The 12,117-nt window shown below is 44.7% G+C and overlaps 1 protein-coding gene and 1 pseudogene across 2 annotated transcripts in view; both read right to left on the bottom strand.

Moving 5' to 3' along the window:
* Positions 1-1,875: 1,875 nt before the first annotated feature.
* Positions 1,876-12,117, bottom strand: part of LOC147455520 (phosphatidylinositol 4-kinase gamma 6 pseudogene) — a 28,545-nt pseudogene continuing 18,303 nt past the window's right edge. Inside the window, exon 3 of the transcript XR_015188379.1 lies at positions 1,876-4,347. The product of XR_015188379.1 is annotated as a phosphatidylinositol 4-kinase gamma 6 pseudogene (transcript). The remainder of the gene's footprint in view (positions 4,348-12,117) is intronic.
* On the bottom strand, positions 5,020-7,207 carry LOC147455521 (uncharacterized). Its single transcript, XM_086514284.1, has 2 exons — positions 7,083-7,207; positions 5,020-6,969 (listed from the first exon to the last, which is right to left on the bottom strand). The coding sequence occupies exons 1-2, from the start codon at positions 7,119-7,121 to the stop codon at positions 6,499-6,501; spliced, it is 510 nt and encodes a 169-aa protein (XP_086370410.1). The 5' UTR covers positions 7,122-7,207; the 3' UTR covers positions 5,020-6,498.

Here is a 12,117-nt window from a genome sequence, read left to right on the forward strand (position 1 = left end):
TTTGCTCTATTGCCTGATAACTAATTGTTGATTTTGTTGATTTATGATTGCTCATGTGTGCATCTTCCAAAATAGGTTTACTCCGTTGGGATTGACAACCCAACGCAGCTGCATGGCCCACACTCGCTACTTCTTTGAGTATTGACATTGAGTGTGTTAGTGCCAAATAGCTATGTTGTAAATGTCCATCACGACAATCCGTTGACAACCACCATAGGAAAGAGGTTTGCAAGGCAATGGACAGTATCCACAAATTTCTTAATTTCACGAAGATTTTTTGAACTTTCCACCGTGGATGAGAGACGTGTGAGCATGTGGGCTGCTTAAATCATTTCCCCTTAAGTCCATATTCTTTTGCTTCAGGTTGTCTCGTTTTACTTCCATTTTTCAATTCTGATGAAGCTAAAATATTATCCATTAGAAGAATGCTTGGTATGTGAGAGGTTAAAGATGAATCAGGTGAGGGTAAGAGTTGATGCAAAGGAGGATTTTGGTGAGGGCACTTACTTTGACATGGAGGTTGTGCTTATGCAAAGTTCGGGGCTTACACAAAGACCAAGACCATTTGAGAGCTCTCTTTGTCTCAAATACAATATCGTCTTTTTGGTCTTTAATACTCGAATTGAATTTCACCTATTTTACTTCTGTATTACAATCTGAATGTTCATGCCAAAGATGACTACTCACGAGGAATCATGGCATCACATTTTCGATTGTTTCCTTCCGAGTTTCCCTTTTCAAATTTGGTGTAGGAAATAAGCCACTTTCGGAGTGTATGAGATCGTACACCCTTTCTCAGAAGCTAATAAAGAGCTCTTTTCTCATCACTAGAACCAAGATTAACTTAGCTTCCATTTGCATAATTTTTTAGGGCTCAAGGCTTAATAACATTTTGGTTCTAAAAATTGGTCTCCATGTTAATTTAAATTTGAAGATTTGAACTTGCTCTTGGCATTCGTTCATACGATCTCCTATGGGTAGGAGCACTTAATGAAACGTACCACGTGTAGAAGAGTTAGGAAGTCACACTAGTAACACATAATTCAAAATTTGTGCAGTGTTGTGACCCCAGTTTCAACATGTGAGGATATTTCTCTAGATGAACCTATGAGCTCATCCCCTCGCGTGACCCCTTGCCCCATAGCACACATGCACTACTTGCAGAAAGGCATCTTTTTGTAGTCAACGCAACCTGCAACAAATCGTCCACACCTTTGTATTGAGATTACTCAATCTCTTCCACATGTCCAGATTACTCAGCAAAGATTTGTAAGTGTTCACAGCTCCAAACCTTTATTGCCAACTTGATTGCAGCATTGGCGAGAGCATGTTTCCCTCAACCATCATTAGCTAGCTTCCAGTCTTCCAAAATGCTTCCCTATGATTGGCTTAAGAGGTGTGAGAGCTTATAGAGCTGAAGAAGTGACTTAGGCAGTGAAGGTGCACGATGCATGGTTATCAGTTACTCTTTCGAATAACTGTGACTCATGCATGGTCACACGTGCGCCAGTTATTTCTCTTGTATGCAACTATGCAAGGCTTTTTGTAGCTATGCCGATTTTGGCATAGTTGCGTCAGTGATATCTTACTGAACTAATACACGCATGACCACACCCTTATTCTCGCTTCTTAGATGAAGAATGAGACATACCTTTCCAAAACCCAATTTCCTAGGTCACTGCCAGCTGATGCACTAGTAATGGGAACCTTCAAAGAGGCAAGCATGTCAGGACAGAATCACCAACCTTGTTCCTAGCATCAAAGCACAAGAAAACTTAAAACATTTTAGACACACCAGACATACAGGGCAGGCAAACCGAATTTCTTGAAGAAATAATGGAAAACATCCAACAGACTCTGAATGCCCACTTGGACTGAAGCAACCTAACAATATTTATAGAAAACATAAGTATACAAAGCCCTTACTTGGGAACACATTTTAAAACTGTCAACAAAAGAATATACATGCTTGAGGTGGTTAAAAAGCATGGGGAAAAACAACACCCTTCAACCCGTTGAGCATGGGAGTCGTTTATAAGGAATTTACAAGTATACAAGGTGTGCACTCATTCTATAGAGAGTTAACATACCCAAGGAGGTGGGAAGCTCAAAACTGGCAAGAGGTCCCAAGCCTCTGCCTATGGCTTGCCTTCTGAGTGCACATAGTTGCTAGCGCCTGCTCCAAGAGCTCATTGAAAACGCGCAAGAAGCTTACCCACTCTTCATCACTCATGTCTCCTAAAGAAACCTGGTTTGGATTTCCGCCGGTGTACGCATTGCACCTCGGTGCTGGTGTAAGAGGTACACCCTTTAAAGCATCCTGTCTGTCAGGATGATTTCCATAACGTTGTTTATGATAATTGAAGCTCATGCTCCTATAAGACATAGCCCTTGGTGATGCATGACTAATCTTCCCAGAAAAACCACTTGCATTTTGATTAGTTTCTGATGCAAGCCGGCTGAATTCCTTCTCAGGTAAGTAATAAGAAAATTTTCCCCTCGGGCTACTCATCATATGGGAATTGCCACCGGACCGAAGGCCACCGGACCGAAGACTTCTAGGGGACTCTTCAGTCCTCTTCAAGATGCTGGCCCTTCCATTCACTATGAAATTGCTTGCTGGTGCTTCCTCATCTTCACTAACCACAAGGGACTTTAGTGACCTGTCCTGAAGTAAATCCTGCTCTGGGCATGCCCCGTTTGAAGACCGACTTGATGATGTGCATGACCAATGGCCCTTGCTACGCAGAGTCAAAATCGGCACCGTGATACCTTCTCCACAATCTGACGTATCTTCTTCGTCCTCATCATTCTCATCAAGCTCGAATTCAAACTGTTCAAGTAGCTCATCATTTGCTTCCCCCAAAGAGAGATCAGACAATGCATCAACATCTGCCCCTGACAACTCTCTTTTTGCCTGAAAACAAAGCAGTTCAAGTTCGCTCCTCTCCTCAATCTGATCTCTGGTCATCATCTCTCCAATCTCAGTTAAACATAACCCAGCTGCAGCAGCCTTCTTCAGAACTGCTGTCGAAAGTATGAGCGTCCTGTGACAAGCTTCTCTCAGCATCGGCAAGTGAGCACGCAGCATATCCACATCCTTGGCAGCATCTAGTTTCTTTATGTACTCAAGTTCTTCTTCTGTGAACGGTACTGAAGCTTGCGGCCAATGAAGCCACTCAAAGTAGGTGTCCTCTAACCCTTCTGGCAAACAAAGCCCATGATCAATAGGGATAAGCTCTAGTGTCTCATTGACATATAGACTAGAGCGCCCCCAAGACCCTTGACTGTCCTTGGGTCTTGATTTCCTAATAAGAATATTACCTGCATGTCTATCTGTGTTGAAAATTCTTACATCAAGGATGCCTATGCGATGCACTGAAGAAACAGAAAAGCGAGAAGTACCATGATCACTAGCATCATAATCATGGGGCACAAACTGCTGACATGATGCTAGCTTAGCCACAGAAGTTCTACCAGATTCCTTGTGAACACTTGCATCTGTATTGACATGAAAGACATGGTGCGACACTTTCACCAGAACTGTGGGAGGAACTCTCGCAAAGTTGTTGTGATCAAGAAGATAAGCAGCCACCTCCCTTACTCCAGTCTCACCGACTCTTACCGCCCTTTTCAACCCAGGTTGCCCCAGCGTCTTTCCTACAAAGCCTTTCGGATTGTTTGGAGCAAAGGGTTCTTCATCTGTGGGCTTCACAACGGCCACGCTTTCTCCTCTGCAATTCCTGAAATAGTAGGCACCTCCAAGACCACCACTGACGGCTATGGGTTCTACTCCACACTCCAGAGCCTTCACCACATCCTTGATGATTTGTTCCATTTGAAGGCAGCATTTCAATCCTCCAACCACTTCAAAAGGCTGCCCACAATCCATCTGTACTTGTGAATCTGAGGGGTGGAAAAAACAAGGAGTAGATAAGCTTCGCTGCAGTTCCCTGGTGAGGAGTAGCGGCGAGTCATTCCTCACTTCACTTAAATCACTCTTCAGAACAGTACTTCCAAACACAAGATTTGTCTGTTCTATTGGAACATTGAGTAGAGTCTGCATTTTCTTCTTCACAGTTTGTACACTGTCAGTTTGATCAAGTTCAATACCCAAGACACTGCCAGTGTCTGTCTGAACAAAAATCCGTCTGCATGCAGGGGGTTTAGTATAAAAACTGCCTGACCCAGTTCTTCCCCCACTCAAAGCCCCATCTGGGATGGGGAATGGGAAGCGCGTCTTAACAGGGGTATCGACACTCGGAGGCATTTCGTAGCGCTAATACCACTAGCAGATAATTCAAAGAATCTGTAATCAACACTTCAAAGCATGAAGTCTAGCCACACCTGCAGATAAAGGATGTGAAACAGAAAATCTCTCTCTCTCTCTCTCTCTCTCTCTCTCTCTCTCTCTCTCTCTCTCTCTCTCTCTCTCTCATCAACACTTCAAAGCATGAAGTCGAGCCACACCTGCAAATAAAGGATGTACATTAGAAAATCTCTCTCTCTCTCTCTCTCTCTCTCTCTCTCTCTCACACACACACGAAAAAGTGGGGCTTGGTACCCTCTTGTATTACGTAATTAAAATTACAAGGCCGAGGGCATTACAGCAGCCCGTAGGCATACACACATAACGGATCTGATAGTTTAAAAACCCCTAAGATATTCAATGATTACAAACCATAGGGGAAAAACTACTAGTGATGCAAGTTACAAAAGATGGGTGACACAACAAAAGCTAGTAGTGGAGAGAGGGAAGAAAGTGGCAGAGAGCTAAAGCAGAAAGAGGCCACCCTAAAGAGGCCACCCCTGGTATTGAGAGGAGGCTGAAAACTCCACCAAAGAATCTCCGATCGTCAGCTCCAGATCTCCAAGGCCATACACAACGGCGCATCCCAGCAGAAAAGACATCACCGCCGCAAGAAGACTCTGCACCAAAAAACCGGGAGAGAGATAGTCTCTAGCCATCCATGATCCCTGGAAATGATCGACAGGGCTATGACATTCTTCAACCTGCAAGCAGAAGCAATATATGGTGCAAATTTGAAGGCGAGGCAAGAACCACCCAACACACCCACCAGCCCACACCCATTAAACCAATTCCAAACCTAAATCACCCATCAAACACGGGAAAAAACAAAAAAGAACAATCAGTAAACGTGCAGAACAGGTAAACATACACACACACACACATACACGCCCCTCAACCACAAGCAGTCATGCAAGACACTCACCCCAAGCACATGAAGATCCATAAGCACAAGCATCACACATAAAAGAAATAAGGCGCGTGGAAGTGAGCAAGCTAAACAAACACAAACCATGATAAAACAAAAATACATGCATAAGAACAACAAAACAAAACAAAAGGAAAGAAACCATCGCAAGCAGCACAAGTGAAATAAAATCTCTCTCTCTCTCTCTCTCTCTCTCTCTCTCTCTCTCTCTCAAGGTGGTTTGTACAATGAGTGTAAAATGAACCACTAGGGAGGTGCATGGTGCCATGAGATCTGGGCGTAACCCCGGCAAAAAAGAACTGACAATCTCGCCCATGTGTGAAGAAAAGCGCATCTATGCTCCTTCGCTGCCCTGGAGTCTCCTTGTTTCAGCAAAATCGGCTTGAAAAGTGGCTATGATCAGATCGAGATAGCTCCTAGAGATGTATACAAGACTGCGTTCAGGAAGTCCTTTGAATTGTACGAGTATTTGGTGATGCCTTTTGGTCTCACACAACCGAATGCTACAAGGTAAAGTTCCAAAATCTGAGTATCTACTAGATCCTTCTCCTCCTCCATCCACTTCGCATCTTATGCCGGATAGTTCTTCGATTTAACCAAGAACCGCCGAATCACTTTACCTTTCATCTTTCTTTCCTTGTGTGCCAAAATCTGTTCATGAACGAGTATCTCCTCGCTTTCTTCCACTTCGGGTTTCCCATCAACTAGCACATCACCTTTGAAAGGTTTCAAGAGACTCACATGGAATGTATCGTGAATCTTCAAAGTATCGGGCAGCTTGAATCGAAAGGAGACATCATAGTAGTCTCGTACGGTCCCGTACGTTTTGTACGCGTACGATGATGTGCGGTTAAACGAACTAAAAAAATTTATGATGTACGATGACGTTATGTACGTTCAAATTTAAAAAAACAAATAATTCTCAAGTCTAAGGGCCTAAGGCTTAGGCCTTAATACTTACTTGTAGAAACTTGACATTTGTATAGATTACAAGTTAGTAGTTACAATACTACAATGTAAAGAGTCAAGACTCAAAGACTAAAGAGAATGAGCATTACATAAACCAAAATGATCATTGAAATTTGATAAGTAGAGACCAAGTGGCAAGGGCTACAAAGTACTCAAAAAGTGGCAAGGGATACAAAAAAGTGGGGGGATACAAAAAGTGGCAAGAGATACAAAAAAGTGGGGGGACCAAGTGGCAAGGGCTACAAAGTACTCAAAAAGTGGCACACCATAATAGAGAGACTAAATAGTAAAGTCAGAAGTCACTAGTGCTCTCATCATATTCCTCATCTTCCTCTTCTGAGCCTTGCTCATCAACATCATCCTCTTCCTCACAAGAGTCGAAGGATGACGGCTCATAATCTCCATCACTAATGAGGTTGCCTTCATCATCATACTCTGGCTCTCGAGGATCTCTATCCTCCATAGTGATGGCCGCCGCACAACAGCCGCTTCCGGAGCCTCGCCGCACATAGGTCCTAGGAGCCTCCGTGGGTGTTGTTGATGCTTTGTCTCTACCTCTTGTAGCCCTGGCACCTCTGCCTCTTGTAGCCGATGTAACTCCATGGATGACGACCTTCTTGCGTGATCGTGTGCGAGAAACCCGACGATCAATCTCCTCAAGCTCCAAGTAGAGCTCACGAAAAATCATTTGCTCCTCAGGGTCTTGCTCTTTATTGAAACTCTTTAGAGTGTCAATCGTAAGTGTGAGCTCATCCACGTTGACCTATTTGACATTTACAACATTGGACAATGAAAACATAATTAGTATATTCAAACTAATTAAAGACTAGAGTATAGAAAACGGAGTGAGTCGTGATTATAATTTATAATTTATACCTGTCGAGCCATAGGCATCTCATGCATAGAGCGCAACATGCGTAAATTGGGGCGACAATAGATAAGTCGCTCTAATTGCTTCGTTGAGAGCTTGTTTCGGATTTTGGTGTGGATGAGGGAGTATGCGGACCAATTACGCTCACATGCTCCCGATGAGCAATCCTAAAACACATCAAGAGAGGCATAAGCTATAAGAGACTATAGTTGAAGAGATTAAGCACAAAATGTAAAAGTTTGAGGCTTGTCGCTTACTTGGCCAAGAACCCTCAAAGCAAGTCGTTTGAGAGTAGGCAATTGATAGCCAAAGCTCTCCCACCAAAATAAAGGCTTCACCAAGGATTGCCCCTTCCAACACAAGTTGGAAGTAAATGCGGTGCCTCGTTGGTCGCTATAGTTGATTACCTCTTGGAGAAATGCTCCAATGTCCTCTTCTCTTAGCACCTTAAAGAGGTAATTGTTGCGCTCCTCAATAAGCTCTTGATTTGCAAAGAGTTCGGGCTTCTTGTAAGCCAGATGCAAGAGAGCCGCAAAGTAATGGATAGGTCTCTTCATCCAATCCCACCGCTTTGTGATTAGAAGGAGAATGTCGTCTCTCTTGGGAGAGGAGAGTCCTCAAGGTAATCACTACAAGAAGAGAGAGGAAATGTACTAAGTAGAGAAACAAGCATGTAGAATTTAGATATATAGAGAATGTATTATGTAATAATAAATATGTAGTTATACCCTGTTCCATCGGGAGCCCCATCTAGGATTGTAGACTTCTCAATCTCCTTGTAAGCTTCCTCCATGAAGTGCCATAGAAGCCCAATAGTTGCCCCTTCCATGTCGGTCATGCGGAGAGCCTTGTACAAGGGCAAGATCGCAACGACAAGACCCTTAATTTCTTGCCAAAACTCCTCCCGCAAGCAAAGCCGTTGGATGGCTTTTGCATCTTGTTGGAAAGCGGCGGACTCTCCATTCATCCACTCCTTAAACTCATCAGAGACCATGGTCTTTTGTATTTTGTTTTGCACATCATAGAGCCACTCTAGAAGTAGCCACATGGCGGCAAAGCGAGTGGCCGATAGCTTCTTCAACTCAAGGTCAGAGTAGGTGCGGTAAATGGCAAGCACCCTCACTTTTCCATTGATGAAATTGATGATGGAGAGTGCTTGGTTGAGGATATCTTTCACCCAACCTAGCTCCCCTATGTCTTCAAAGAGAAGGTCAAGGCAATGAGAGGCACATGGAGTCCATACTATGGATGGAAATTCCTTCTCTAGCCTCTTACTCATTGCTTTGCAATTTGAAGCATTGTCGGTAATCACTTGCACGGCATGCTCCGCACCAACCTACACAAGAGGCATTTGTGACAAGAAGAGTTAAAACTTAAAAATTAAAACATAGGACTCATTGGCAATTTCTCAAGACATAAAGGCTCGATTTACGGTTTTTCCTCAAGAATGGCTTGGCGGATGTGCTTCCAAATGAATGCCCCGATCACTTTCTTCCCTCTCGAACCCGCATCCACCGCCCGCAAGAAGTACGTGCCAAGAGGACAAGAAACAAGAATGTTGATGATGCCCCTCTTCTTGCAGTCGCTCCATCCGTAGGAGAGGATAGAGCATCCATACTTTGCCCAACCCGCACGTAAGGGCTCTAGTGACTTGTCAATCCTTGCCCTCTCTTCATCAAGTTTCTTTGTTCTCATGTCGTGGTATGACACACCCGTCCACCCTTCGCATGGACCAACCGCCACAATTGCTATGATCATCCTCTTCCATTGCTCCAACCGAAGAATGTTGAAGGAGAGATTGCATTCAATCACCGTGCGGGCAATCTCTATTTCCGCGATTCTTTCTCTCTCCTTGAGGAAAGACAAGGGGCCGGAGCATCCACCCACCGATTTCGCAAGAGAAGTTTGCTTTGCCATCTTCGGAGGCCGGCCACCATCACTTGAAGACCCCCTGGACTTCTTGGACTTCTTGGAGGAGGCACTACCATCACATGAGGCCACGGTGGCACCGGTAGCCATGGACATAGTTGGAGAGGCCTCTTCCTCCGAATCGGAGCTATCAACATCCGGCGACACGAACTCATCCGAGGTGACTCTACCCTTGCGTGTCTTCAATGGAAGATACTTTCTTTTGCATTCCGCAAGGATATCTTCGGAAATATTAGGACATGGCCCCGCTTGTCCTCCCATCTTTGTCAAGTGGATGATGAGACGGGTGACGGAAGAGGTCATAGCTTTTGGGCAATATTTGCACCACCACTTGCAAGAGTTTTGCTTGCCTCCCCACCCGCTCAAAATATCGGCAATGCTTCTCAAAGGCTTCATGAAGAGGAGGCGGCATTATGTAGTATGTAGCTAGTAGCTACTAGTATGATGTATGATGTATCAATAGATTAGAGAGAGAGAGAGAGAGAGAGAGAGAGAGAGAGACCCAAGGAAGCTTGAAGGAGAGACCCGTCACCCAAGGGAGCTTGAAGGAGAGAGACGGTAGACCCAATGGAGACTCGAGAGCTTGAGCCCACTTGAGAGCTTCAATGGAAGCACATGGATGATGAGAGGCTAGAGCATTGAGAGGCTTAGGGCTAGAGCTTGTACAATGTAGCTTGTAGTTGTAGGTTGTGTTGGATAACAAAGGGGAAGGGTCGCTTAAATAGGAAGAGCCTAGAGGAAGAGCATGTGAGCAATGGGCATTGGGCAATAAGCATGGCAATGGCCCATGGGCCATGAGCATTGCAATTGGCTTCAAAACTGCCCGTAAACGGCTCCAAAAGACCTACACAGTGGACGTTGCAAACGGGCAAAAAACTGCCAACGATCATAAACTGCCGAAAAAAAATGACCGGACGGAACGAACACGACGAGACGGGTCCGGCCGGACGGAACGACAGGTTCCGTTCGACGTACGAAAACTACCCTGGGAGACATCATTGATCTTTTCTTTAATCTGGAAAAGGCCATAATACCTCATGCTAAGCTTTGGAAAAAGCCGCTCCTTTCCCTTTCGTTTCCTTAGGCGTGCGTTCTCAAAACGTAAGAGCACCCACTCGTCTTCCTTTAATTTCAAATCTCGTCGATGTCGATCTGCTGCCTTCTTATGTTGTTCTTGAAATTTCTCTAAAGCCTCCCAGACCTTGGCAAAAGCAATGTCCAAGTCCCTCGTGAACTGATCGGCTTCAAAAATCTCGTCTTTAGTGCTAAGAAAGGGTGAAACCTTCGGAGCACCTTCAATTATCTCAAATGGCACCTTCCCCGTCCAAGAATGAACCGTGTTGATGTAGGAAAATTCCACCAAAGGCACAAAAAAAAATCCATTTGAGTCTTTAGATCAGAGATGTAAGACTTCAATAAATCCAGATCAAATGAATTTTCAATCTCAGATTGCCCATCTGTCTGCGAGTGGAATGATGTCACGTGACACATCCAACCCTGTGTGTCCGTGGACAAGCTACTTCATGACAAGGGTTCCGTCATTCCAATCAGTCTAGATTAGGAAGTGTTCTAGCACTTTTGTGAGTGTTCGCAGACCGTGCATGCCCAGGCACTTAGAGTAGATGCATATCCTTTGGTTGCACACAGAATGATCATCAGCATTACCATCAAAATCCATCAAGGGCATTTTCCACTGTGCAGAACCTATTTTGCCTATTTTTGACATTTTTCACTTATTCTTTTAAGTGACTTTTTTTGGAAACTAAGTAGGGCAAACTTACCAAGTAAATATATAAGGAAACCCTAGCGCTAGCTTTTCTAGCAGAGCAAGAAGAAGTGCAACAGGCAAAGCATTTGCAGCAGGCATCTCTCTCCCCATCTCGAGCAAGAACCTCCCTCACTTCAGCTTGGCGTTTCATCAAGGTAACTCCAGCGTTTTCAGCACATTAAGCCAGCGTTTTTCAGCCCTTCAACCTGGCGGTTTTCAGCACTACAGCCAGCGATAGAGAAGCAGCAGATCAACATTTCAAAGGCCAAAAACATCAGCGTTTTTGGAGCTCAAGAAGGCCAGCAACTTCAGTGTTTTCAAGGCAGCAGAAGAGCGCTAATTTACAGCTGTAAGGCAGCGTTTTTCTACAGCATCCAGTAGCGTTTTTTTTGTTCAGCCATAAACAGCGGCAACGCCATCATTCTGCAGTCACAGATTCAAGTCGTCGTCGTCATCGTCGTCACCGTCGTCTCCACCTTGCATCAGAGTCTCACGAGTTTGCATCAGCATCTTGTACTAGTTTGTGCAATCAATAGCATAGGATTCTCTCGCCATCGAGAAAAGGGTCTTCGGAGGAGGGTTTGACAACTTGTTGGTGTCGTATTCTTTTCTCACTATCTCTCAGTCTCAACACCCTCACGCACAGTGTCTATTCCCTTTGTTTGTGATCACTTGCACTCTCTCATTAAAGGAACGGAAGACTCTCCCTTCCGTAAGTAAAAAAAGGAACCTTGAGCACGATCGGATCACTCATCTTGTGAAAGAACAACATTCGTTTCCGCTGCACCTTACATTGGCATCAGAGCTTTGGCAATGTTCTGTATCACTCAAGGAAAGAACCACAGAATTTTTTTGCTTGTTGCGGTCGCACGTAACCGAAGACCTCTTGGGCGTGTCGATTCCTAATCGTGTTTTTGAAGCGTGACAGGAAACCCAAGAAAGAAGGGCTTGTCCAGCCTCCCCTTGCTCTCTTCTCACTCATTGCGAGCGGACGAGCACTTAGCAACCGGCCAATCAACGTGAGGTGGGGAAAAGCAATCTTTGTGTGAGCGCAAGGCCGCCAAGGGGTGCGCCCGCAAGGAAGAGTATAGCTCGGGTAAGAGAAGATCCTTCTCTAACACAGATTGCAAGCTAAAGAAGAACCTCAAGACTCCAGAACCTCAAGAACCTCAAGACCCGCAAGAAGCCCAGTTCCTCGTGAACTTAAGAACCCAAGAACCCAAGTTCCTCGAAACTTAAGAACCCACGACTTCACTGCATGGTCATCACTTGAAGCGGAATGGATACCGGGCATGAGAGTGATGGGCAAGAAAATAGTGAAGAAAAATTTCAGCAACAAGGAG

Source organism: Adiantum capillus-veneris, chromosome 6, assembly GCF_014529385.1.
Source record: "Adiantum capillus-veneris isolate H3 chromosome 6, ASM1452938v2, whole genome shotgun sequence".
Taxonomy (NCBI): Eukaryota; Viridiplantae; Streptophyta; class Polypodiopsida; order Polypodiales; family Pteridaceae; genus Adiantum; species Adiantum capillus-veneris.